The 27500-nt window shown below is 48.4% G+C and overlaps 2 protein-coding genes across 22 annotated transcripts in view; one reads left to right on the top strand and one right to left on the bottom strand.

Moving 5' to 3' along the window:
- The window catches only part of PCNT (pericentrin), a 243875-nt gene extending 228167 nt beyond the window's left edge, over window positions 1-15708 (bottom strand). For 14 of the 21 annotated variants that reach the window (XM_065562243.1, XM_065562244.1, XM_065562253.1 and 11 more), the window contains exon 1: window positions 15366-15708. In XM_065562243.1, coding sequence (XP_065418315.1) covers window positions 15366-15410 — 45 coding nt within the window. In that variant the 5' untranslated portion in view covers window positions 15411-15708. Of the gene's footprint in view, window positions 1-14837; window positions 15039-15365 lie in introns of all 21 variants that reach the window. The other 7 variants (XM_042861823.2, XM_008175333.4, XM_042861827.2 and 4 more) reach the window with 6 other exon arrangements.
- Window positions 15709-16146: 438 nt separating this feature from the next.
- C11H21orf58 (chromosome 11 C21orf58 homolog) overlaps window positions 16147-27500 on the top strand; it is a 40846-nt gene continuing 29492 nt past the window's right edge. The window contains exon 1 of the mRNA XM_042861835.2: window positions 16147-16322. Coding sequence (XP_042717769.2) covers window positions 16320-16322 — 3 coding nt within the window. The 5' untranslated portion in view covers window positions 16147-16319. The remainder of the gene's footprint in view (window positions 16323-27500) is intronic.

The following is a 27500-nucleotide window of genomic DNA, read 5'->3' as shown; positions in this document are numbered from 1 at the left end:
CGGTCCCTCTTCTCGCTGTCCTGCCACGCCTTCAATTCCTTTTTCTCAGCAGCAGAGTGCATCATAACCTCACGCATAAAGTCCTCCTTAGTTCTTCTTGGACGCTTGCTAATTCTTCACAACCGTTCTGCCGCTGATAACAAAGAGGGAGGCTCCCAAGGTCATCTCTGTGAAGTTTAAATGCAACATTTGAAAGAAGCAGTATTGTTTGCAACACAGACAACACTGTTTTACTGCTTTAAAAAACACAGCCAGTAGTCATACACTTGTCACTAACTGGCTGACCCCAGAAAGGACACATAAGCCACAAGACCCCCAAAATGATGAGTAGTCGCAGAGGCAGGGTAAATCACTGGACCCTGCTGTATACTGGGCACGTGGCTCTTGGGGAGAGCCAGCACTGTTGAGTGGGACTGATAATAATTCCTGTCCCCACACTTTCCACAGGAGGTGATCATTATAGAAGATACCTCACTGCTGAGGGTGAGCAGGGAATCAAGGGAGAGTCTTCTCCAAGCTCGCAGCTTCCTCCCTGACTCCTATGCAGCTAGCCTGTGTGCAGCAATGGTCCGTCGCCGTCCCCCCCATGATGGCACAGTGGCGCAGGAAAGTTACCATTAACGGGGCAAGAAACAAAGCAGCTCTGCCGAGGAACCTGCAGCAGAGAATTGCCCAGTATCTCCACAAAAGTTTCCTGGAGATCTCTGAGGGAGATTCCCGTGAAGTGCAGGAGCGTATCAACAGCCTGTTCCGCCACTCAAACTAGGCACAAGGTAGGAGACAAGCCTGCTTTCTGCAACCCTGCTGCCCCCAACAACTCGCTTCAGCAATTCCCAAAATCAGATCCCCTTTCCAGGGGCCTCCTCTCCTGTTTGCGGTTTGCCAAGATCCGACTGCTGTGTCTGGCAAGGCTCCTCCAGGATAGAAAAGAGCTCCTGACTGCATGCATCTCTGGCCTCTGAGTCATCCTCTGCCTCTGGGTCCCCCCTCCCCTTCTTCATCCAAGATTTCCTCCTCCTGGCTCGGTCCACTCTCGACTGGCACGCGAGTATCCACAGGGGCCTTTGCAGTGAAGGTGGGGTCACCACCAAGTAGCACGTCCACGTCTTTGTAGAACCGGCAGCTCGTGGGTGCAGCGCCAGAGCAGTGGTTTGCCTCCCATGCTTTGTGATAGGCATTCCGCAGCTCCTTCACTTTGACCCTGCATTGCAATGTATCCCGGTCATGATACTCTTCTATCACGCATCTAGAAATCTGTCCATAGGTATCATAATTCCGACAGCTGGAGCACAGCTGTGACTGCACTGCCTCCTCTCCCCAAATGCCGATGAGGTCCAGCAGCTTGGCATTGCTCCAAGCAGGGGATCGCCTGGTGCGTGGAACAGACATGGCCGCCTGGAAAGATGCACTGAGACCACATCATGCATCACCGAGCAAACAGGAAGGGGACTTTCAAATTTGCAAAGGAATGTATGGGGTGGGGCTGACGGTTGGTCACCTGAGGGCAGGGCAGTAGAGTTCAAACTGATGGCCAGAGAGGTGAGAACAGACATTGTGGGACACCTCCTGGAGGCCAATCACAGCACTGTAATCATCACCATGTCTACACTGCCACTGCAGCACTGTAGCCCTGGCGCAGAAAGCTGTATGCCTCTCATCGGGGTGATTTTTTTTTAGAGCGCTGCATCTGCACAGTTTCTGTGCACTAAGTGGCTTGGCAGTGTTTACACCTCAGGAGTTACAGCGCTCAAAGCTGCTTTCTACACACAAACTTGCCAGTGTAGACGGGGCCTTAAAGTGTAAACCAAACCAATTAGCTTAGGCCATGGCTACACTTGCAGCTGTAGAGCGCTTTGGGTTAAACCAGCCTTTGGAGAGCACACTACGGAAAGCGCTCCAGTCTGTCCACACTGACAGCTGCAAGTGCACTGGTGTGGCCACATTTGCAGCACTTGCAGCGGCATTGGGAGCGGTGCATTATGGGCAGCTATCCCAGTGTTCAAGTGGCTGCATCATGCTTTTCAAATGAGGGGGTGGGGTGGGGTGGAGTGTCTTGTTTATATGTGGGGGGGGGAGAGAGTGAGTGGGTTTTAGGAGTGCTGAGAGTGTGTCAGCACGCTATCTTGTAAGTTCAGATCCCCCTATCCCCCGCCTCTCACTCACTCACTCAGTAAACGTTTGCTTTGCCCCGTTGCAGATAAGCAGCCACTGTCTGAAATGGAGCTCTGAAAAGGCACTTCCGCATTCCTCAGCCGATTTCACAACAAAGAGAAGAGAGGCCTCTTGACTTAAGGGGATTATGGGATGTTTCCGGAGGTCAGTCAGAACACTAACTTAACTCCCCATTTACATTGGCCATGGGGCGTCTCAGCCAATAAGCAACAGCCATTATCCCTCTCGTGGAGGTGGAGCACCAGGAGTGCTCTAGCCAGGGAATCAGAGCGTTCTACGTGCCATGCCAGTGTGGATGGGGAGTAAGGTAGAGCGCTCTGGGAGGCTTTATTGCGGTATAAAGTGCCAGTGGAGCCAAGACTTGTGTTATTGTTTTTTCAGTTACTAACCGGATTAAATTTGCTAGTAGAAACATAAGAACATAGCCAAGGCCCTGCATACTCTGCAGCAAGCGGGAAATTCTGCTACAAGGATCCTTGATTCTATAGCACTCTGGTGAAAATTCTCAAAGTTCAATGGCAGTTTTAGATACATTTTAATAATGATTTTTTTAAATCCACTATGCAAATGAATAATTCAATCATAACAGTAGTTCCTGTATTTGATATTAAATGTGTTTGTTTTATATTCTCCCCGCATTTTCAATGCCAAATGTTGTCATCTTGAATTTTCAAAGTTAACTAATTAAGACGAATGGGGCAGTTCACGCCTCTGAGCTATTACTTCAGGTGGTCTGCAAACTACTGGCCAGGTCTATATTCAAAAGTTAAGCCAACCCAGCCATGTCGTTCAGAAGTGTGAAAAAGCCACACTCTTGAGCCCTGTAGTTAGGCCAACCTAACCCCCGTTGTAGACAGCCCTACGTAGACGGAAGAATTCTTCCATCAACATAGCTACTGCCTTTCGGGAAGGTGGAGTCAGTAAAGCAATGGGAAAATCCCTTCCATTGCTGTAGTGAATGGCTATGCTGAAGCGCTACAGTGGCACTGCTGTAGCTATCCTGCTGTAGCATTGTAAGGGTAGGCTAGCCCACAAGAAGGTCTGGTCCACACAAGACTTAAGTCAACACAGCTCCATCAGCCAGCAATGTGAAAAATCTACACCTCTGACCAATGTAGCTAAGCTAACCTAATTCCCAATATAGATGCAGCTACATAATGGAAAAAATGCTTCTGTCGATGTACCTACAGTTGCTCGGGGAGGCGGTATTCTTACACTAATGGAAAACCCCTTCCATTTATGCAGGCTGCAGCTACACTACAGAGTTATGCCAGCATACCTACAGCAACGTACCTATGCCAGTATGGTCTCTGTAGTGTACACATACCCAAAGAAAGTGTTGCACCAGTTTACATCCATTTCAAGGTTACCTTTGTATCCAGGGGTGCTAGAAATATAATTTTTTAAGAATGATGCAATTTGCTGAATTCTACAGCAAGTAGTGAATTCCACAGCAAATGCTGTTGCCATGGAATCACTGAATACACAGGACCTTTGTTATAGCAGACTTTCCCTTTCACTTGTTTAAGCTTATCTGATGCTTCTTTTTAGACTTCTGTGATACTATAGAATCTTTCCATCACACTTAATAGACTATATTTATCCAAGTATTATCTGTGTGTGTTTTCAAAATTAAAAGTATTCTGCTATGATAGCAATACATCTTAAGTAACTTTGGCATTATTCTTGGAATCTAAGGATCTGGACTCTGGTGATGACTAAGATTACTTGCAATACTAGTGCTGTATGTTGGTATATTTTAATGCTGTAAAATGATTTTAATTCTTGAGTCCAGCAGCCTGAATTGCTTGTTTGTTACACAAGGATTTCCCCAGGAATTGCAGGGAATGTGTTAGGGAGATGCTATTAGAGAAGTTTAAAACCAGGTTACAGCTGGTTGCTGTTCCCTCAGCCACAAGAACAGGGTGCTGAAGATATACATGCTGGAATACAAATCTAATCAAATGGCTGCCTTTCTATTAAAAACCCAAGAAAACCTCTAGACCAGCAGTGGGCAAACTTTTTGGCCCGAGGGCCACATCTGGGTATAGAAATTGTATGACGGGCCATGAATGCTCATGACATTGGGGGTTGGGGTGCGGGAGGGGGTGAGAGCTCTGGGGTGGGGACAGAAATGAGGAGTTCAGGGTGTGGGAGGGGGCTCTGGACTGGGGCAGGGGCTTGGGATGTGGGAGGAGCAGGGGAGGGCTCCGGCTGGGCGTGTGAGCTCTGGGCTAGGGCTGAGGGGTTTGGGGTGCAGGAGGGTGCTCCAGGCTAGGACTGAGGGGTATGGAGGGTGGGAATGGGATCAGGGCTGGGGAGGGGCACAGGGGCATTGAGGGCTCTGTCTGGGTGTGCAGGCTCTGAGGTGGGGCTGGAGATGATGGGTTTGGGGTGCAGGAGGGTGTTCTGGGCTGAGAGCGAGGGGTTCAGAGGGCGGGATGCAGATCAGGGCTGGGGTGCAGGGGAGGGGCTCAGCGGTACAGGCTCCAGGCGGCATTTACCAGAAGCAGTGGCATGTCCCCCCTCCGGCTTCTACATGGAGGCATGGCCAGGCGGCTCTGCATGCTGCCCCATACGCAGGCGCTGCCCCATACGCAGGCGCTGCCCCCACAGTTCCCAGAAGCAGTGGCATCCCCCCGCCCCCTCTGCAGAGGTGCGGCACCGGGTAGCTCTGCATCAGTGTCTGCAGCCACTGCCCCTGCAGCTCCCATTGGCCATGGTTCCCAGCCAATGGGATTTGTGGGGGGCAGCGCTTGGGGTGGGGGCTGCATGCGGAGCCCCCTGGCCCTGGATGCCTGTACACGTAGGAGCCAGAGGGGGGACATGCCGCTACTTCCAGGAGCCGCACAGAAAACCCCCGAACTCGCTTCCTGGCTGCAGTACGGAGCAGGGCAAGCCCCTGACCCTGCTCCCTAGCAGGAGGTTGAGGGCCAGATAATAGGGTCCGACGGGCTGTAGTATGCCTGCCCCTGCTCTAGACCAAAACTTCCTTGAGTTGATAACCTTCCATCATTCGCACAGGAGGATGGCATTTCATCTTTACCCAGCACCCTCTCCCCAGAACAGCAGTAGAACTCCTGTGATCCGGAGTAAACCACAACCCTGCACCCCTCTGGCATAGGGCGACCAGATGTCCTGATTTTATGGGGACAGTCCCGATTTTTGGGTCTTTTTCTTATATAGGCTCCTATTACCCCCACCTCCTGTCCCAATTTTTCACATCTGCGGTCTGGTCACCCTACTCTGGCAGCTCACTCCTCTTCCCCAGTAGCATAGCTCAATACTACCTAGAACTCTCCTCTTCCTAGAGTGGGATGTAGGTTGAGCAGAAGTGGGCAGTATATGCAGAGAAGTTACCATAGCCTGGCATTGTGTGAACTTTTTGCAAGCATCTTTTGTGGATATGTAGGAATGACACTGCAACCATCCCTGTCTACTGCAACTCCACCCCCTCCTCCTATGCAGACAACACACATTGCAGAGAGCCTTTCTGTGTCTATTGGGGGCAGATAATGACCTCACTAGAGTCTAAGTATGGGCAGCATACTTCCTTTCCCAGAGCTGGGGTTTTAGCTTGAGTGCTACCTGCCCCAAAGTGGAGAGGAGAAAACCTATCTTTTTCCATCACTTTAGGTCTACATGCAGACTAGGGATTGGAGGTTGCAAGCCTCACCACGTTGATGTGCACCTTTGAATGCTTATCCTCACTGTAAAGCTAACTCAAGTTCCATGCACACACAGAAACCTTGAAATCAAACATGGCGGTGGTTTTAATTCGAGTTGGCTGGCCAATCAGAGGGTAGACACTAAAGATCAAGTTAGCACAACTCATCAGCTGCTAAAACAACCATTCTGTGCAGCTCAAGTATTATTTTGCAGTGTGGCTGCTCTCACGTGAGCTAGGGTAACTTGAGAGGAGATAACTCAAGTGCAAGTAACTCAAGTTAACTATGCAGTGAAGATGAGACCAAGAAGTTTTGCATGCCTTCCTCCCCTCACTCTTCTGGACAGACAGCTTTCCAGACTTACACTTGAAATATAACCAGCTGTGTATGAATTGGGTAAAGGAGCCTGCTCTGGACTCTGAAAAGCCATTCTATCCTGTGAAGACTATGAAAATACACCTCTACCTCGATATAACGCTGTCCTCGGGAGCCAAAAAAATCTTACCACGTTATAGGTGAAACCGCATTATATCGAACTTGCTTTGAGCCACCAGAATGCGCAGCCCCACCCCCCTTGGAGCGCTGCTTTACCGCGTTATATCTGAATTTGTGTTATATCGGGGTAGAGGTGTAATTACCTTCAGGAAAGAATGTTTAGATAGCCTACAAATATAATCATAGTTAAAAAGCAGGGAGCGGGACTGACCTGCAGAAAATAGATTTAGAGGTTGAGTGGAGTCTACCAATACAAAATGAAAGTTGACTAGACATTTTACAAATTCTGTGACTTTTTGCTTCAGGACACTGATTGGCGGCTTAAATGACGAAAGTATTATGCTTGAGACTTTCCAATACACCGTAGAACGGTCCTACCCCCGAACTGACAGCCTCTGTGCTGTTGCGAAGGATGGAGAACCTCCAACTGGAGCAGAGGGAAACAATCCCATAGTTGGGACCCTCCTTCCAGATGATGTTGTGGTATCCTCTCGCTCTGAGGATACCTCTCCATGGGAGGGAACTCCAATTATTAGGAAGAGACAGGTATTAGTAATGGGCAATTCGATCATTAGAAACATAGATAGCTGGGTTTGCGATGACCGGGAGAACCACATGGTGACTTGCCTCCCTGGTGCGAAGGTTGCGGATCTCTCAAGACATCTAGATAGACTTACGCGTAGTGCTGTGGAAGAGCTGGTGGTCGTGGTACATGTAAGTAAGAGTGACATAGGGAAGGATAGGAGAGAGGTCCTGGGGGCCAAATTTAGGCTGCTAGGTAAGAGATTGAAGTCCAGGATCTCCATGGTAGCATTCTCTGAAATGTTTCCATTCCACGCACAGAGGCAGTTGAACAGGCAGAACCGCAGGGTCTCAATGTGTGGATGAGACGATGGTGTGGGGAGGAGGGGTTTAGATTTATTCGGAACTGGGGGAACTTTGGGGAAAGGGGGAGCCTATACAGAAAGGATGGGCTCCACCTAAACCAAAATGGAACCAGATTGCTGACACTTTAAATTAAAAAGGTTGTTGAGCAGTTTTTAAACTAATGGCTGGGGGGAGAACCGACAGGTGCGGAGGAGCACATGGTTTGGACAGAGACATCCCTTATGGGAGGATCTATAACTAGGACATAGAGAATCTCCATTAAGGAGGAGAGGATGGAAGATGATAAAATACAAGTAGGATCTGATGAGAAACAGTCAAATAAAAAAAAGTACCATTCAATTATATTATGTAATGGCAGACAGATAAAAAGTGACAAGTTTTTAAAGTGCTTATATACTAACGCTAGGAGTCTAAATAATAAGGTGGGTGAACTAGAGTGCCTCGTATTAAACAAGGATATTGATATAATAGGCATCACAGAAATTTAGTGGAATGAGGATAATCAATGACACCCAGTAATACCAGGGTACAAAATATATCAGAAGGACAGAACAGGTCGTGCTGGTGGGGGAGTGGCACTGTATGTGAAAGAGAGCATAGAATCAAATGAAGTAAAAATCTTAAATGAACTAAACCGTACCATAAAACTTCTATGGATAGTAATTCCATGCTCGAATAATAAAAATATAGCAGTAGGGATATATTACTAACCACCTGACCAGGATAATGACTGGGAAATGCTTAGGGAGATTAGAGAGGCTATTAAAATAAAAAAGGGGGATTTCAACTATCCCCATATTGACTGGGTACATGTCACCTGAGGACGGGATGCAGAGATAATGTTTCTTGACACTTTAAATGACTGCTTCTTGGAGCAGCTAGTCCACAAGGGGAGAGGCAATTCTTGATTTAGTCCTAAGTGGAGCACAGGATCTGGCCCAAGAGGTGACTATAGCTGGACCGCTTGGTAATAATGACCATAATATAATTAAATTTAACATCCCTATGGCGGCGAAAACACCACAGCAGCTCAACACTGTAGCATTTCATTTCAGAAAGGGGGACTACACAAAAATGAGGATGTTAGTGAAACAGAAATTAAAAGGTACAGCGCCAAAAGTGAAATCCCTGCAAGCTGCATGGAAACTTTTTAAAGACACGATAATAGAGGCTCAAATTAAATGTTTACCCCAAATTAAAAAACATAGTCAGAAACCAAAAAAGTGCCACCGTGGCTAAACAAAGTAAAAGAAGCAGTAAGAGACAAAAAGGCATCCTTTAAAAAGTGAAATTTAAATCCTAGTGAGGAAAATAGAAAGGACCATAAACTCTGGCAAATGAAGTGTACAAATATAATTAGAAAGGCCAAAAAAGAATTTGAAAAACAGCTAGCTAAAGACTCAAACAGTAATAGCAAAAAAATTCAGAAGCAGGAAGCCTGCTAAACATCCAGGGGGCCACTGGATAATGGAGATGCTAAAGGAGCACTCAAGGATGATAAGGCCATTGCCGAGAAACTAAATGAATTCTTTGCATCCGTCTTCATGACTGAGGAAGTGAGGGAGATTCTCAATCCTGAGCCATTCTTTTTAGGTGACAAATCTGAGAAACTGTCCCAGACTGAGGTGTTATTAGACCAAATGCTTTTGGACCAAATTGAAACTAAACAGTAATAAGTCACCAGGACCAGATGGTATTCACCCAAGAGTTCTGCAATTTCACATTTGAGTTTCTTCAGAACTACTAACTGTAGTCTGTAACCTATCATTTCAATCAGCTTCTGTATCAAATGACTGGAGGAGAGCTAATGTGAAGCCAATTACATCTAATTGCATCACTAATGTGATGCCAATTAAAAAGGGCTCCAGAGCAGTGTTCTCTCTAATTTTTCCCACCCATGTGCGGAATCAATTTTGTTACGTGCACCAATATGGAGGGGATGTGCACCTTCATAGAATCATAGAATATCAGGGATGGAAGGGACCTCAGGAGGTCATCTAGTCCAATCCCCTGCTCAAAGCAAGACCAACACAACTAAATCATCCCAGCCAAGGCTTTGTCAAGCTGGGCCTTAAAAACCATTAAGGATGGAGATTCCACCACCTCCCTAAAAATTCATGTGGTGGTAGCGCGGGCCCTGGGGTGGGGCCGGGGGTGCAGGGATGGGGGGCTCATGGCAGGGGCAGAGGGTTGGGGGGCAGGGGTGTGAGGGCTCCATCTGGGGGTGCGGGCTCTGGGGTGGGGCCACAGATGAAGAGTTTGGGGTGCAGGAGGGTGCTCCAGGGCTACAGTGGGCAGAGAGGACTCTCCCCAGCTCTCTCTCCCCACAACAACAGCACCTGGGCTGTGGGGGAAGAGGCGCCTCTCCCCACCACAGCAGCTCTGTAGCCAGACTGCGCCACTCCAGCCACAGCAGGGCTGGGCGCCCCAGCCGCAGCAGGGCCAAGCTAGGTTGGGGCCGGGGAAGGGGCACCCCTGCTCCAGCCGGTCCCTGGGCGGGTTCCCTGAGTGCCTGCACGGTGCTAAATAGGCTTCTGTGCGGCCACGTGGCTTACAGGGAACCTAGTTCCAGAAGTGATTCCAGCTGGTAAGCCTGACTTCAATACAGGGCAAACTGATTGAAACTACAGTGAAGAACAAAATTGTCAGACACATCGATGAACATAATTTGTTGGGGAGTCAACATGGTTTTTTAGAGACTAACAAATTTATTTAAGCATAAGCTTTCGTGGGCTACAGCCCACTTCATCGGATGCAGAGAATGGAACATATAATAAGATAGATAGATAGATATACACACATACACACACACATACATACATACATACAGAGAAGAAAGCTTATGCTCAAATAAATTTGTTAGTCTCTAAGGTGCCACAAGTACTCCTGTTCTTTTTACGGATACAGCCTAACACGGCTGCTACTTTGAAACCTGTCAACATGGTTTTTGTAAAGGGAAATCATGCCTCACTAATCTACTAGAATTCTTTGAGGGGGGTCAACAAGCATGTGGACAAGAGTGATCCGGTGGATATAGTGTACTTAGATTTTCAGAAAGCCTTTGACAAGGTAAGCTGTTGTGGGATAAGAGGGAAGGTCCTCTCATGGATCAGTAACTGATTAAAAGATAGGAAACGGGGTAGGTAAATGGTCAGTTTTCAGAATGGAGAGAGGTAAACAGTGCTGTCCCCCAAGGGACTGTACTGGGACCAGTGCTGTTCAACACATTCATAAATTATCTGGAAAAAGGGGTACCCAGAGAGGTGGCGAAATTTGCAGATGATACAAAAATACTGAAGATAGTTAAGTCCAATGCTGACTGTGAAGAGTTACCAAGGGATCTCACAAAACTGGGTGTCTGGGCAGCAAAATGGCAGATGAAATTCAATGTTGATAAATGCAAAGTAATGCATGTTGGAAAATATAATCCCAGCTATACATATAAAATGATGGGGACTAAATTGGCTGTTACCACTCAAGAAAGATCTTGGAGTCACTGTGGATAGTTCTCTGAAAACATCCACTCAATGTGCAGCAGCAGTCAAAAAAGCAAACAATGTTGGGCATCATTAAGAAAGGGATAGATAAGACAGAAAATATCATATTGCCTCTAAATAAATCCACGGTATGCCCACATCATCAGTACTGCGTGTAGATGTGGTTGCTCTATCTCAAAAAAGATGTATTGGAATTGGAAAAGGTACAGAAAACTGCAACAAAAATGATTAGGGGTATGGAACGGCTTCCGTATGAGGAGAGAGTAATAAGACTAGGACTATTCAGCTTGGAAAAGAAATGACTAAGGGGGGATATGATAGAGGTCTATAAAATCATGACTGGTGTAGAGAAAGTAAATGAGGAAGTGTTATTTACTCCTTCACGTAACACAAGAACTAGGGGGCACCAAATGAAATTAATAGGCAGCAGGTTTCAAACAAACAAAAGGAAGTATTTCTTCACACAATGCACAGTCAACCTGTGCAACTCTTTGCCAGGGGATGTTGTGAAGGCCATGACTATAACAGGGTTCAAAAAAGAACTAGATAAATTCATGTATGATAGGTCCATCAATGGCTATTAGCCAGGATTGGCAGGGACGGCTTCTGTTTGCCAGAAGCTAGGAATGAGCAACAGGGAATGGAGGGCTAGCTCAGTGGTTTGAACACTGGCCTGCTAAATTCAGGGTTGTGAGCTCAATCCTTGAGGGGGCCATCTACGGATCTGGGGCAAAAATCTGTCTGGGAATTGGTCCTGCTTTGAGCAGGGGGTTGGACTAGATGACCTCCTGAGGTCCCTCCCAACCCTGATATTCTATGATTACCTGTTCTGTTCATTCCCTCTGGGGCACCTGGCATTGGCCACTGTCAAAAGACAGGATACTAGGCTGGATGAACCTTTGGTCTGACCCAATATGGCCATTCTTGTTATATTCTTAATTCCTTTGTAAATTACACTGCCCTAATAACTCAGCTATGACTGAATCCCACCATATTACTTTCTCAGATTGCTCAACAAGAGCTGGATCAAGTGTAACTTCTCTTGAACTCGGACAATTCCTTCTTTGGTTCTGTTTTCACTTCCATTTAATAATTACAGTATCTTGGACATTTTCTTGAGAATTTTTAGGATCTATGGTGGCGATGGCTAGATACAGATATGCTGTCTAAGATATGCTTACAAAAACAAGCATAAAGGCCTGATAAAAAGGAGAATATTTCACAAGTCGTATATTGCAATTCCTTACTGTTGGTATTTTAAAATCACTTTCTCTGATACAGGCATTGGTTGATGCAAAGTAGATTTTTTCCTCACCTCGTTCTATAGAAAACTGGAAATCCCCAAGAGACAACCAAAAAACATAATGGAATATTTCGGGTCCTTTTTACATCTGCAGGGAGTAGAGTAACTTGTTCATATAATTTTATTGCAGGTCTCATAATAATTGGCATTTTCCATGATATGCCAGCTCCTGGAGTAATGTGACTATGTGAGAACCTCATCTCTCTCTCTCTCTCTATTTTATTTATTTAATTTATTTAAGTTTCTATCCCACATGGATGCAGAGAAAAGTTTGAAAATATGAACCCTAAAAGGCACAAACACCAGAAGGCAAATAAATAAATTTATTTTTTAAATCTCAATTTTTAAACCAATCTCATGACTTCAGGAAAGGCAGGGAGGGCTGACTCAAGATTTTTTAATGTTCAGGGTTGGCAGTATTGCTCTTCTTCTAACCATGGTTTGAATCCTGCAAGTTGTTCCACCTTGGCAGACTTCCATGCGGGGCCCCATTGATGTTAATGGAAGTCTACAGTGGTCTTCTCACACAGAACTTTCAGGATTAAGGCCCATATTTGACCTACAGATATGTTTCCAGAAACCTAGTTAATGTTTCTTTTAGGTTCAGAACAGGCAACATCAGGATATTAAGCTTCCTCAGAATGAGAGTGCTAAGATAGGGGAAGGGTGACAAATAAATATTAAATGCAATAAAATATTTCACCTGAGTAATTAGAGGTATAACAGTAGCTCTGCTTTTTACCTACATTTGAATTTTTATGTAGTGTAATGTAACTAATTAGCCTACAAAAGCTAAACATTTAAAACTAAACTAAAGAACTCTAAGATGCAACACTGGCACAGCATGGAGCTTTAAATATAATTTAAGACCCCACTGATTTGGAGATGGCAAAGTGACAGCTGTCCAACAGGTGGAAACAGTTTGCTTCTTATACTAGAATACCACATTTTTCTTACTATAGCCAGATACTGTACTAGTAGGGGACTTAATACAAGGAAAGTTTTAACAAAATCCTGCTCACACCTCATGTACTATGCTCTGTATAATGTAGCCAAGCGAAACATACAAGAGTGTTAGGTCAAGTCATAGGTCAGATCTACAAGTAAGTAGTGGTAAAAAGATAAAACTGATAATTAAGGTTTTTTTTTTTTTTTTGTTTTGTTTTTTTTTACATTTTATCCACAGTGATTCAAATGAATCTACTTTTATTTCCTGCAATGTATATGATGGAATTGTTCATGTGTGAGGGACTAATGCTGACTATCATTTTTACTGTCTGATATAAACAAAATCATTAAATATAAACTCCTTTTGTCAAAATGCCTCCTTCTGAAAGAAGAACTCTGGGTAGCTTGAAAGCTAGTCCTTTCACCAACAGAAGTTTGTCCAATAAAAGCTATTACCTCACCCACCATGTCTCTCTGATTCTGAAATACAAAATTAAAACTGTCAAATTAGAATTTCATATTCTCACTGGCTAAAGAGCTACAGCCGCTGATACCAAATCACAATACATCAAATTTAGTAACTTAAGACCAGTTTGAAGTTATGCAGCAGGTAGACAGCAAACCCACAACTAGATGCCCAGTCTACTGTCCTATGTGTTGGATCACAGTGGCTTCCGTTATCATTTCAACATCATATTTCTCTACTTGGAGACCAAAGACAGTCCACAAAAACAAAATGATACAGTGACTGGTCATATCAAAATTTATGAAAATGATCAAGTTTTATCAATGTAAAGCACATGTGATTTTTTTTCCAAACAGTGCTATTTATTTGTTAGGTACCAACAAGGTACTCAGCACTGTACAAGTCAAAGACAACAGTAACTGCAGTGAGAAGCTTACATTCTCGGGCCCTAATGCTGTACATTTCTAAACACATGGGAGGTTCCACTGACCATAACACTACTAACCTTGTACATAGGAGTCAATATTTAGTCTGTCCTAAGAGTGGAATGAAAAAAAAAATGTTTCCCAGTACCTATAATGATAATCTCAACTTCTCAAGTGTCAATCTACTTCCAAGTAAATGAAGTCTGAGTCTTAAAAAAGAATCATCCTTACACTGACCCTGACATGCCACTACAGTTTATCAGTTATTTAAGCAGCAGAAAATGTAACTCATATTTTGGGTTCATACCACTATTCTGAACTCTGATCTCTTTGATCCCTGAGAACCCTCCAAAGCCACCAAATTAAGACTTTCACTTCTCTGGTTACACAGCTTCTGAAACAATTATTTTCTTACACTGAAACCATTTAGAACCTGCATTTAAGATTAAAATGTTAAAACAAAGCAGCAATTTTTAAGTGAGCCAAATGAAAAAAACAGATGCTGGTGGTAACAAAATTCCCAACTTGAGTGTAACTTTTATGTTGATTTCCAAGGTAGATTGTTTCCCAATATCCCTGCATCAGACATGACATTCAGCAAGACAAGCATTTCAGATACTCCCAGCTGGAATTCAGGAGAACCCTCACTGACTATATATAAAATTAATCATTTTGACCTAGTATCAGAGGGGTATCCGTGTTAGTCTGAATCTGTAAAAAGCAACAGAGGGTCCTGTGGCACCTTTAAGACTAACAGAAGTAGAACTAAGTCATTTTGACCTAGTTACACTTAAGTACATAAGATGTGCACACATGCAACATTAATTGATTTATACACTGGTGCAACTCACTAAATATCCACTGCATACCCTCTTCAGTTTTCACCCAGTTATCCTCAGTTTGCTATTTATAGGAAAGTGAAAAGCCATCAGAATCCAGGGCCAATCCATAAATAAACAACACATTTTCATTTACCTGGATTTTGTGTTTTAGATCCCAAAAGTGTATGACTTCGCCCCAACAAGGGATATTTCTGCACAGAGCTCATTGCAGGACTGGCTCTTGGCTACAAGTTTCTCGGGGCAACAGCCTTGTTTTTGTTTGCGAAGCACTGTGCACATTTATGATACCAGCTATGACACCCTCACCTCACGCCGTTAACGGTCAGCTGTTGGACTGGAGAGTTAAGGCTCAGATCAGGGCTGTTACCAGGTCACAGAACCGACATTAAAATCCCGGGGTCTCAGCCTGCCCCCGTGGGGTCGCCAGGACTCTACCCCACACAGCCCACCGGGGGGGGGGGGGTCACTGCTGCTTCATGGGGGGAAGTGAAGCACAGGAAAGTAGCCCAGGGTCACACAGGTGCAGGTGTCGCGCTGCCCGCCGCCCAGGCTGGGGAAACACAGGAGCCCAGCAGCTCATCTCCCCCCCCCCGGGGATCGGCCCCCGCCCCCCAGCAGTGCCAGCCCCCCGGGAGAGGGGGAAGGGGAGTTCTAGTAGCACCTTGGCTCTGCCGGCCTCCAGCTTCCGCCTCCTCTCCTCATCCATGGCTGGGTCGGGGTGGCCGAGGGGCGTGAGCCCGGAGACCGGGGCACGCTCCCGCCGCGGGGAGAGGGGGGATGGGCTCCGCTGCGCCTCACGGCCGCTCTTGGGCTTACAATGGCGCCCGCCAAGCCCACGCTCAGGAAAGGGGCCGCGTTGGGACCGTGGCCCCGCCCCCCGCTCCGCCCCAGGCCAGGGGGGAGCCCCGCGTGCGGCTCGGCCGGGCTGCGCCAGGCCAGGGGCCTTCCTGAGGGAGCCTGGCCCAGGCAGCTGCCCCAGGCCTGGCCGAGCCCGTTGTTCCTGCCGCGCTGCCGACTCAGCCCAGCGGGCACCGGCACCTCCCAGCGGGGGATGGGTCTCGGGGGGGCCCGTCGGGGGCGCTGGGCAGTGGGAGGGGCTGTGAGCGGGGGCGCTGGGCAGCGGGCACCTGGAGGGGCTGGGCAGTGTGGGGCCTGTGGGCGTGGCGAGGAGGCGCTGGGCAATGGGCACTGGGGGTGCTATGGGCAGCGTGCGGGGAGGCACTGGGGGGCTATAGGCGGGGCGGGGCAGTGGGCACTGGGGGGGCAGTGGGCGGGGCGGGGAGGCGCGGGGCAGTGGGCACTGGGGGGGCAGTGGGCGGGGCGGGGAGGCGCGGGGCAGTGGGCACTGGGGGTGCTATGGGCAGCGTGCGGGGAGGCACTGGGGGGCTATAGGCGGGGCTGGGCAGTGGGAGGGCCAGTGGGCACTGGGGGGGCTGTGGGCGGGGAGGCGCTGGGCAGTGGGCGTGTGGTGTGCATGGCACTGTGCCCATTCGCACTAACGGATTATTGGCATTGACAGAGGGGGCCGGTATTCGCCTCCCTCTACAGCTCCCGCCCCCGCCAACGGAAGCGCCAATGAAGAAGCTCCTCCCAGCGCGGCGCTACGGCGGCGTGGATGGTCCGTTCAAAGGGATGCAGGCGAGGGCCCGCCCCCACAGCGGAGCTAGCCAATCACGAGTGGGAGGCCTCCGCCCCGGGAAAACCGAACCGGCCCGTCAGGAGCTGGGATTGTGAGGGGGTCTCCGCCCCCTGGGCCAGGCGGGAGGCGCTTCGCGCTAGTCCCTCCCTGTGGGGGCAGGGGAGCGTCTGCTGCTGCGCTGCTCGCGTGGGCTGCGTGCGTCCCGAGACGGGCGGGGAGCGCGGGGCTTCCCCGCCGGGAGGAGTTCCTAGCTGTGGGGCCGCCTCCGGCCCTGCCCTCTAGCTCCATGGAGCCCCCACTGCCCTCTAGCTCCATGGCCCTTCTCCTGAGGGCCTGGCCCACCCCCACAGGGAGGGGCTCCTAGCTCTATGGACCCCCCCCAACCCCACCCCCACAGGGAGGGGCTCCTAGCTCTATGGACCCCCCCCAACCCCGCCCCCAAGGGCAGGGGCTCCTAGCTCTATGGACCCCCCCCCACCCTGCTTCCCCTCCCCCCTAGGGTACCCAGCTTTGTTGGAGGGAAATAAAGGGACAACCCCATAATAATAGGGGCTGGCCCTGTATTTTAAGTGACATTTTAGGGAAACAGCCTTTCCCTTAGCATGTCAGGGATTTTTCTCTCAAGTAGACAATGCAATTATCATAAACTTCAGTTTAATATTTAAAATGATCAACGCACATCCCTTAAAATAGGGGACAGGTGGTCACCCTAAATGGAGAGGAGGTTCCTAGTACTATGCCATCCCCCAATCCCCTGTCCTCCCCGTCAGGGCCTGGACCTCACAGGGATAGCGCTTCTAGCACTGTGAACCCTCTGTTTTCTCCCCCCTGCTCCAGCTGCCCCCCATTCTGCCTGGGGCTGGCCAGCCCATCCCCCACTACCAACCCTCATCAGCCTTGCCTAGGCTGTGAGGGAGCATTGTTAAGGCAGGTGATGGCCAATGCTACCGTAGTGGTGCAGACATACCGTTAATTTTAAAATGCAGCTGTTCTGTTCCTTTTCCAGCATGTGGCAGGGGTGAGATCTTCCTTTTGATAGTCACTGATAGGCACCTTGTAACTAGCAACTGAGAACTGTTGTTTAACAAAGGTTGGAAACGTAAGAGTCCACGCAGAGCTTAGCTGGAAGGCAGCACACTCTGTATAGAACAGTGTCTGTCCTCGGGTGGGACGGGACTTGTGGGGAGGAGAGTCAGAAGGCATTGAAAATGTTATTACGATCTAAAGCAAAGAAAATTCTGCTGCCCCAGCTCATTCTAATTTCAAGCACCCACCTCTACCTCTCAAAAACACACTTACACAGACTTAGCATTTTGCTATTGTTGATATATTTTTTTTTACTGTTGCAGGGTTTTGGGGTTTTTTTCAGATCAGGTTTTGCCACCTGAAAAGGTTGAGAAACACCACTGTAGTGCATAGGGTACAGATCTGGTATCTATAAGACCTCTGTTCTTTTCCTAGCTTTGCCACTGCTCTGCTGTGTGACCTTGGACAAGTCACTTTTCTCTCTGTCTCTCTTTAATCTCCCACACGTTGTTTAGAATCTTTAGATCCCCTTTCTGCTAAGATTTATGCAAGTATTTAGTTTTTAAAATGTGGGTAATCCCATTGACTTCAATGGGCTATTCACAGCACAAAAAATTAAGCATATGCATAAATATCTGCACGATCAGGGCATTAGGCTGTACTCTCTTTGTGGCAGCGACTGTCTCTCATGGGTTTGTACAGCACCTAGCACACTGGGGCTGGGATTTCTGTTGGGGCCTTTAGGCATTACTCTCATAGGAATAGTAAATAATAAATTTAGACAGAACATCTTGTTTTTTAACAATCAGAATGTAAAGATATATACGTACAAACTCTAGTCATAACTGATTTTGAGCTCATAATTTCATAATGAACTTAGCTCAGGGAGAAAATGTACATTTTGATTAAATGAAGCCAGAAGCATATCCACTGGTTTATTTTATTTTTGTTATAGTACTTCACTACTAGTGCTGCTTCTATTTTATTCTGCTTCCTCATGAAGTGTTATTCCTCTACTGTGTTTTCTGCATGAAACTGAGGGCTGATGACTAAGGGCACAGAAATGTGGAGGAGCAATAACTGTTCCATGATTTGTTTGCATCCATTAATTTAATAATCATTAAAAGAGGTTGAATTCATTGTGTGTAGTGGTAAAGTGGGGGATAAATCATCAGTAATACCCCACCACTCCTAGGAACGCCCAGACTTGTTTCTTGCGACTTGGTCGGGGCCAGTTTTGGATGGCCTTTAACTTGTTCACTTGGTTTTACTAGACCTTTTCCCCACAATGTAGCCAAGATATTTGGCCTCCGTAAACCCTACAGCACACTTGGCAGGGTTTGCTGTAAGGCCAGCTCGCCTGAAGGTATTGAGGACTGCCTCCACCTTCTCCAGGTGGGTTTCCCAGTCTGGGGTATGAATGACCACATCGTCCAAGTAGGCAGCAGCATAACTGTTATGCGGGCGTAAGAGCTTGTCCATGAGATGCTGGAAGATAGCTGGGGCCCCATGTAGTCCAAAAGGGAGGACAGAATATTGAAAAAGACCCTCTGGTGTAGAGAACTCAGTCTTTTCCTTTGCGTCTTCTGCAAGGGGAATCTGCCAGTACCCCTTTGTCAAGTCTAGGGTAGTCACGTACCGGGCATTTCCCAGACGGTCCACTAGCTCATCTATGCGAGGTATGAGGTACGCGTCAAACTGGGATACTTCGTTTAGTCTCCGGAAGTTGTTGCAAAATCTTGTGGTGCCATCAGGTTTGGGCACCAACACGATTGGGCTGGACCACTGACTGTGAGATTCTTCGATGATCCTCAACTCCAGCATTTTTTTTACTTCTGCTTTTATTTCCTCCCTTTTTGCCGCTGGCACCCAATAGGGTCTCATTGTTACTCTGGCCCCAGGGTTCGTGACGATGTGGTGATATATCTCGGTTGTTTGACACGCTTTTGTCGAGAACACATCTTGGTTCCAGAAGATCATCTCAGACACCTCATTCTTCTGGTCTGGTGTTAAATCGGGAGACACTCTCACCTGTTTGGAAGGCTTATTTTCCTGGGTTAGGTCTTTTTGGACCGTTGTGCATGTCTCTTGTGCATGCCAGGGTTTCAAAAGGTTAACGTGATAAATCTGTTCTTGTTTTCTGGGTCCTGGCTGCCGCACCTTGTAGGTTACTTTCCCCACAGGTTCAACCACCTCATAGGGCCCCTGCCATTGGGCCAGAAGCTTGCTTTCTGCCGTGGGTACCAACACCATAACCCGATCCCCTGGTTGGAACTGTCGCACTTTTGCCTGGCGATTGTAATGGGTTTGCTGGGCCTCCTGTGCCTTCTCCAAATGTTCCCCTACAATAGGGGTAACCTGGGCTATCCGGTCTCGCATCTGCATTACATGCTCTATTATATTTCTCCCCTCATTGGGTTCCGCTTCCCAGATCTCTTTGGCGATAGCTAGTTTGCCACGGGGGTGACGCCCGTATAATAACTCAAAAGGGGAAAACCCAGTTCAGGCCTGAGTACCTCCCAGATAGCGAACATAAGGTAGGGTAGTAGGGTGTCCCAATCCTTCCCGTCCCGACTTACCACCTTCCTTATCATAGCCTTGAGGGTTCGGTTAAAACTTTCTACCAACCCATCAGTCTGCGGATGGTAGACCGAAGTTCTCAAGGTATGTATATGGAGCAGCGTACAGAGGTCCTTCATTAGCTTTGGCATAAATGGGGTTCCTTGGTCTGTTAATATCTCCTTCGGTAGTCCCATTTGGGCAAAGATCTCCACCAGCTCATTGGCTATAGTTTTAGAGGCCGTGTTCCGCAGGGGGACGGCTTCTGGGTAGCGAGTAGCATAGTCCAAAACAACAAGTATATATTGGTGGCCCCGAGCCGTCTTCTCCAGGGGTCCCACTAGGTCCATGGCTATTCGCTCGAAGGGGACCTCTATGATGGGAAGGGGTACTAAAGGTGCCCTCAAGTGGGGACGGGGACTGTGCAGCTGACACTCCGGGCAGGAGGCACAGTACCTCCACACTTCTTCATGTACTCCGGGCCAGAAGAACCGTCTTAGGACTCGTGCCAGGGTCTTCTCTACCCCCAAATGTCCCCCAAAAAGATGACTATGAGCAAGACTTAATACAGCGTTCTGGTGTTTTTGAGGTATTAGGATCTGCTGTACCTTCTGCCCCTGTACTGGTGCAACCTGGTACAAGAGATCCTTCTTCATTATGAATTAGGGTCCTGGTCCCTGGGTTTTCCCTTCCACGGGGACTCCATCTATTTCAGTCACCTCCTTCCTAATGTTGTCAGACCTTGGGTCTTCTGCCTGGTCCCGTCCAAAATTTCCTCTCCCGGGGCTAATCTGCCCAAGATCTAGGGCCCAGTCTCTGTTGCCTCTACTGGTTCAGAAGCATTAGGGTGGGGGTCAGACTCAGGTGCTTCTCCCTCCTGCGTGGCCTCCTTTTCAGCTGCGCGGGTCCGCCTACCTACAAGAGCGACCCTCTGGCTTTGGGTCAGTATTCGGGTTCCCAAGGCCTTAGCTGCCCTTCTTTCCCTTTTTGTCTTTCTACCCTGTCTGGGAGTGGAGAACAAATCTGGGGATATTTCAGAGAAGATTGGGGGTTGACAGTCTGCTGTGGATGCCTCACCAATTTTAGGATCCCCATCTTTCTCCAATCCCCCTCCTGGGAGTAAGTTTCCAAACCCTGGGGGAGGGATAGCTCAGTGGTTTGAGCATTGGCCTGCTAAACCCAGTGTTGTGAGTTCAATCCTTGAGGGGGCCACTTAGGGATCTGGGTCAAAAATCAGTACTTGGTCCTGTTAGTGAAGGCAGGGGGCTGGACTCTATGACCTTTCAAGATCCCTTCCAGTTCTAGGAGATAGGATGTCTCCATTAAAAAAAATAAAAATAAAAAATAAATTAAGTCCCTCCCTATGAGCACCGGGTCTGGGAGTTTAGGGACTACACCTGCTGCTACCTCAGTAGTAAGCAACAGAGGGTCCTGTGGCACCTTTAAGACTAACAGAAGTATTGGGAGCATAAGCTTTCGTGGGTAAGAACCTCACTTCTTCAGATGCAAGTAATGGAAATCTCCAAAGGCAGGTATAAATCAGTGTGGAGATAACGAGGTTAGTTCAATCAGGGAGGCTGAGGTGCTCTGCTAGCAGTTGAGGTGTGAACACCAAGGGAGGAGAAACTGCTTCTGTAGTTGGATAGCCATTCACAGTCTTTGTTTAATCCTGATCTGATCTGATGGTGTCAAATTTGCAAATGAACTGGAGCTCAGCAGTTTCTCTTTGGAGTCTGGTCAACCTTGCTACCTCAGTAGTGTTCCCTTGGATCTCTATTTTTACTGGGATGGTGGGGTAGTAACTAACGGTCCCATGGACACATGTTATCCCCGTACGTTTAGCCTGCAGCAGCTGACTACGCTTCACAAGCTTCCCTGAGATAAGCGTGATAGCACTCCCTGAATCAACCAGTGCCGTGGTCCCTACCCCATTTAGTTTCACTGGTCTGGTATACATATGTGGGGTTAGTGAGACCCCCCCCAGAGTGGATTAGGGAGCATGGGTCTGCCCAGTTCTCCAGGTTACACTGCATAGGCTCCTCAGCATTGGGACACTGTGCAACTATGCGTCCCCACTCCCCGCAGGCATAACATCTGTATGGAGCCCTAGGCATTCCCCGGTCTCTTGGTTTGGACAGTCTAACATCCCGATCCTCTTCTCCCTCAGTGCGCCGACTCTTTGTGGCCTCTGAGGGGTCTTCAGCCTCTCTCTTTTTCCACCTGGGCCCTCCTGGTGGCCCAGTCACCGGAACTTTGGGGCTTGGTGCTGCTAGTTTAACCCGGGGTGCTTCTTCCTTAACTGGTCGGGTCAGCTCCCTCCCTGTCCTTTGCCTCTCTACCAGGGCGACAACCTCGTCATAGATGGAGGGTTCGTTCTGGCTTACCCAGGCACGAAGGTCTGGTGGTAGTCCCCTCATGTATTGGTCGATGACTAGAACCGCTAGTATCTCTTCTGGACTCCGGGACTCTGTTTGCAACCACTTTCATGCGAGATGGATGAGGTCATACAATTGGGACCGCGGGGTTTTGTCTTCCTGGTACCTCCAACCGTGATACTGCTGGGCCCGCACTGCTGTCATTACCCCAGATCTGGCCAGGATCTCTGCTTTCAGCTGGCGGTAGTCTGCCGCAGCCTCTTCAGGCAGATCATCGTAGGCCTTCTGGGCCTCCCCACACAGGAATGGGGCAAGGATGCCAGACCACTGATCTCGAGGCCAGGCCTCCCGTAAGGCTGTCCTCTCAAAGGCCAGAAGGTATGCCTCTACATCATCCTCCCGTGTCATTTTCTGCAGCCAATGGCTGGCCGGTATGAGCCACCTCCCATCATGGCCACGATTCAGCTCTGTAAGGGACTTTACCTGGTTTACCAGTTCCCGCAACATAGCTTGGTCTTGAGCAGCCTGGTCCATCAGCAGGCGATTAGTCTCTTGCTGCAGCCGCACTGCCTCCTGTTGGGCGGCTGCCTGGACGCGGGTAGCCTCCTGCTGGGCCACCGTAGCTTGTATCAGTACCCACACTACGTCATCCATTGTGGTGAAAAAAAATAAACCCTCTCCCTTTTTGTTTCGTTTTTTTTAAATCACCCTCCTTCTTCCACCGCGCTGTGCACCCCAAGATCCTACCTCTGACACCAATTGTGACAAAGTTCCTCCTCTATCTTGGTGGGTCCTGCACTTATTGGCAGATTTTCTTGCCTCAGAGATTCACCATGTGGGTTGGGGAACAGCCTAGAGACTTTCCCCTCTGGAAGAACCCACAGTCCAGGTCAATTGGGAGGTTTGGGGGGAACCCGGGCCCACCCTCTACTCCAGGTTCCAGCCCAGGGCCCTGTGGATTGCAGCTGTCTATAGTGCCTCCTGTAACAGCTGCATGACAGCTACAACTCCCTGGGCTACTTCCCCATGGCCTCCTCCAAACACCTTCCTTATTCTCACCACAGGACCTTCCTCCTGGTGTCTGATAACGCTTGTACTGCTCAGTCCTCCATCAGCACACCCTCTCAGCTCCTTGCACCTCTTGCTCCCAGCTCCTCACACTCACACCACAAACTGAAGTGAGCTCCCAGGTGCCTTGATTAGCCTGCCTTAATTGATTCTAGCAGCTTCTTCTTAATTGGCTCCAGGTGTCCTAATTAGCCTGCCTGCCTTAACTGGTTCTAGCAGGTTCCTGATTACTCTAGTGCAGCCCCTGCTCTGGTCACTCAGGGAACAGAAAACTACTCATCCAGTGACCAGTATATTTGCCCTCTACCAGACTCCTGTACCCCACTTGTCTGGGTCTGTCACTATATATATATATACACACACACACATAGGGCCAAATTCTGCTCTGTTGCATCTCTGTGATTGTCCTGCCATTAGGGATCAGCTGGGTGGATCTGAAAGAATTTTAGGCCATTGTTTCCAGTGGCTAGAATTTATTTAATCAGTGATCTGTGAATGAACCAAGAGAAAACAGTGCAGTGCCTGTTTGCCCCTCAAAAAAGCATGGTATGAGGTGTGTATTTATTTTTCTATTCTCTCTTTTGTGACTGTTGACATATGAACTATTCAACAGCACATATTAGTGTGTTTGAGAGTCCAAGCAACTACCTAAACTACTGCCCCATACAAGAAGCCACCAGCCAGTAATCCTTAGCTGTAGTGATTAATGCATTTGCTGCAAAGAAAATACAAAATATAATAATTTGTTTATAAACAAACAGGTCTCATGAGGGTTTTTTGGTAGTTAATGTAAAATCAACTTCTTTGGCAGTGCTGAGAATGTTATAAGGGTACTTTTGTAACTTTCCTGGGACAGGGTGTAGAGGTTCACAGCAAAATCAGCCTACAGTGGAGGGTGCTGGACTGGAACTCAGGGGTATGTGAGAATACTGCAGGGGTGGGGAGGGCAAACTTTTTGGCCCGAGGGCCACATTGGGGAATAGAAATAGTATGATGGGCCATGAATGCCCACAAAATTGGGGTTGGGGTGCGGGATTGGGGGTGGGTCTGGGGATGAGGAGTTTGGGGTGTAGGAGGGTGCTCTGGCCTGGGACTGAGGGGTTCAGAGAGCAGGAGGGGTATCAGGGCTGGTGCAGGAAGGGGTGCAGGTTTTGGCTGGGGGTGGGGGCTCTGGGGTGGGGCTGGGTATGAGAGGTTTGGGGTGCAGGAGGGAGCTCTAGGCTGGGATTGAGGGCTTTGGAGAGTGGGAGGGGGATCAGGGCTGGGGTAGGGGCGTAGGCTCTGAGCAGCACTTGCCACTGCTTCCAGGAGCCGCTTGAGGTATGTCCCTTCTCCGGTTCCTACGCAGAGGTGTGGCTCTGCACGATGCCCCATCTGCAGGCACCGCCCCTGTAGCTCCCATTGGAGCATGTAGGAGCCAGAGCGGGGCCATGCTACAGCTTCTGGGAGCTGCGTGGTGCAGTCCCCAGCCCTGCGCCCTGGCTGGAGCGGGGCCGAGCCGTGTGGTGCGGCCCCCAACCCAGCACCCCAGCCGGAGCAGGGCTGAGCCGCATGGTGCAGCTTGCGGGCCATCTTAAAACGGCTCACAGGCTGTAGTTTGCCCACCCCTGGAATACTGATATACCCAGCCAATAGTATGTTGATACACAGTCCCTGTGTGCTACAAATGCCCTAAAGACATTGCAATTTGCAAGCAACTATAGGTTTCCATGGTAGAAGACTTCCACAACTGTACAGCCCTGTTCATCTACATCCTAACTATGATATGGCATTGGTTAGTTGCAGTCCCTGGGACAAGAGGTTTGCTTCAGCTCCAAGTCGCCGTAGTGCATGGCTGCAACACTTTTTGGACAGAAAAACCATGTGTGGCTTCAGAATATAGCATACTCATCTCATGCTAGAAGCAGTATCTATGTCAGAGTGTGCAGGCACCGTTCTATTAAAAATAATGGTGCTATTTAGACAACTGTGCTTGATCCTTCCCTTACCATCCTTGGTTTTACATCTGTCTAATTTCAAACAAAAATCTAGCACTGTACAACATCAATAAAGCACTTGTTAAAATTGATAAATAAGTGACTGAGATCTCAAAAAAGTAGTTGTCAATGGGGAATCATTATTAAGGCTGCGAGTTTGTCACAGAAGTCAAGGATTTCATGACTTTCCAGGACCTCCATGACTTCTGCAGCAGCTGGCCCCGGGGGCTGCTTGAGCAGTTCGGGCAGCCCCCGGGCCAGCCACACTGGCCACTGCTGGGGCAGTCTCGGTCCACAGTGCCCCCCATCCAACAGCAGCAGCAGGAGTTTGGGTGTGGGAGGGGGCTCAGGGCTGGGGCACAGGAGGGGTGAGGGCTCCAGGCAGCGCTTATCTTGGGGGGGCTCCCCAGAAGCAGCGACATCTCTCAGCTCCTAGGCAGAGGCGTGGCCAGACAGCTCTGCATGCTACCTCCACCTGCGGGCACCAACCCTGCAGCTCCCCTTGGCTGCGGTTCCCAGCCAATGGGAGTTGTGGAGCCAGCACTTGGGGTGGAGGCACCGCACAGAGCTGCCTGGCCATGCCTCTGAGCTGAGGGAGGGGGATGACACTGCTTCTGGGCAGGTGCAGAGTCAGGTAGGGAGCCTGCCAGCCCCACCAACTGCCCCCGCCAGCACCTGCGGCGCCTCCCGGGGCCATGCCCCACCCTACCCCCATGGCAACCCCAAGGCCATGTCCCACCGCAACCCCAAGATTTAGTCAGGGGTATATAGTACAAGTCATGGACAGGTCACTGGCCGTGAATTTTTGTTTATTGCCCGTGACCTGTCCATGACTTTTACTAAAGATACTAGTGACTAAAATGTAGCCTTATTCATTATCAAACATGGGTGTTTGTAATGCGGTTCTGGAAGAATCCGTTCTAGACCCAATGCTATTTAATATTTTTATCAACGATCTGGAAGTAAATGTAAAAATCACTGCTGATTATGTTATCCACTAATTTTAAGATTGTCTGAGTGGTAAATAAGAACCATCATGCAGAGAAATTGAGATCATTTGGTAAGCTGAGCTCATTCAAACAAAATGTATTAATGAAGTCAAATACAAGGTCATACATCTAGGAAGAAAGAATATTGTTAAGACTGATACTGGTGTTTATTCTGGTGTCCACATTTTAAAAAGGATGTTGAAAAATTAAAGATGGTGCAGAAAATAGCCACAAAAGTTATTTGAAGGCTGGAAATACTGCTTTACACTAGGAGACTTTTAGCATTTAGCTGTTTAGCTTATCAAAAAGAAGGTGAGCTGATCATGGTGTATAAGTACCTTCTCGGGGAGAGAATACAGATACTAAAGGGCTCTTGAACCTAGCTGAGAGAGGTATAGTGGCTGGAACAGTGGTGGGCAATCTGTGGCCCGTCAGGGTAATCTGCTGGCGGGCTGTGAGACAGTTTATTTATATTGACCGTCTGCAGACACGGCTGCCTGCAGCTCCCAGTGGCCATGGTTTGCCGTTCCTGGCCAATGAGAGCTGCGGGAAGTGGCCTGGGCTGCAGGGACGTGCTGGCCGCCGCTTCCTGCGGCTCCCATTGGCTGGGAACAGCAAACCACGGCCACTGGGAGCTGCGGGCGGCCGTGCCTGTGGATGGTCAATGTAAACAAACTGTCTCGTGGCCCGCCAGCAGATCACCCTGACGGGCCACAGGTTGCCCACCACTGGGCTGGAAGCTAAAGCCAGACAAATTCAAATTAGAAATAAGGTGAAATTTTTAAGAGAGAGAGCGATTAACCACTTGCCAAAGCTACCAAGGGAAATGGTGGATTCTCTCTCTTCAAGACTTCAAATCAGAACTGGGTGCCTTTCTGGAAGCTATGCTTTAGTCACGTTATTGGGCTCTATATGGGGTAAGTGGTTGAAATTCTATGGCCTATGTTACACAGGAGGTCAGATTAGATGATCTAAGGGTCCCTTCTGGCCTTAAAATCTATGAATTATGTTATTCCTGATTTACACTGCTGTAAAAGGAGAATCAAGCCCACTGAATTATGCAGAGAAAATTGAGACAACAGTTTCATGCAATTGATGTCCTTGCAATGGTTACATCATGGTAGAGACTGCCCTGCCTTGTTGATGATAGGATGGGCCTCTGAA

This window comes from Chrysemys picta, chromosome 11, assembly GCF_011386835.1.
Source record: "Chrysemys picta bellii isolate R12L10 chromosome 11, ASM1138683v2, whole genome shotgun sequence".
Taxonomy (NCBI): Eukaryota; Metazoa; Chordata; order Testudines; family Emydidae; genus Chrysemys; species Chrysemys picta.
This window is presented reverse-complemented; position numbering and strand designations above follow the sequence as displayed.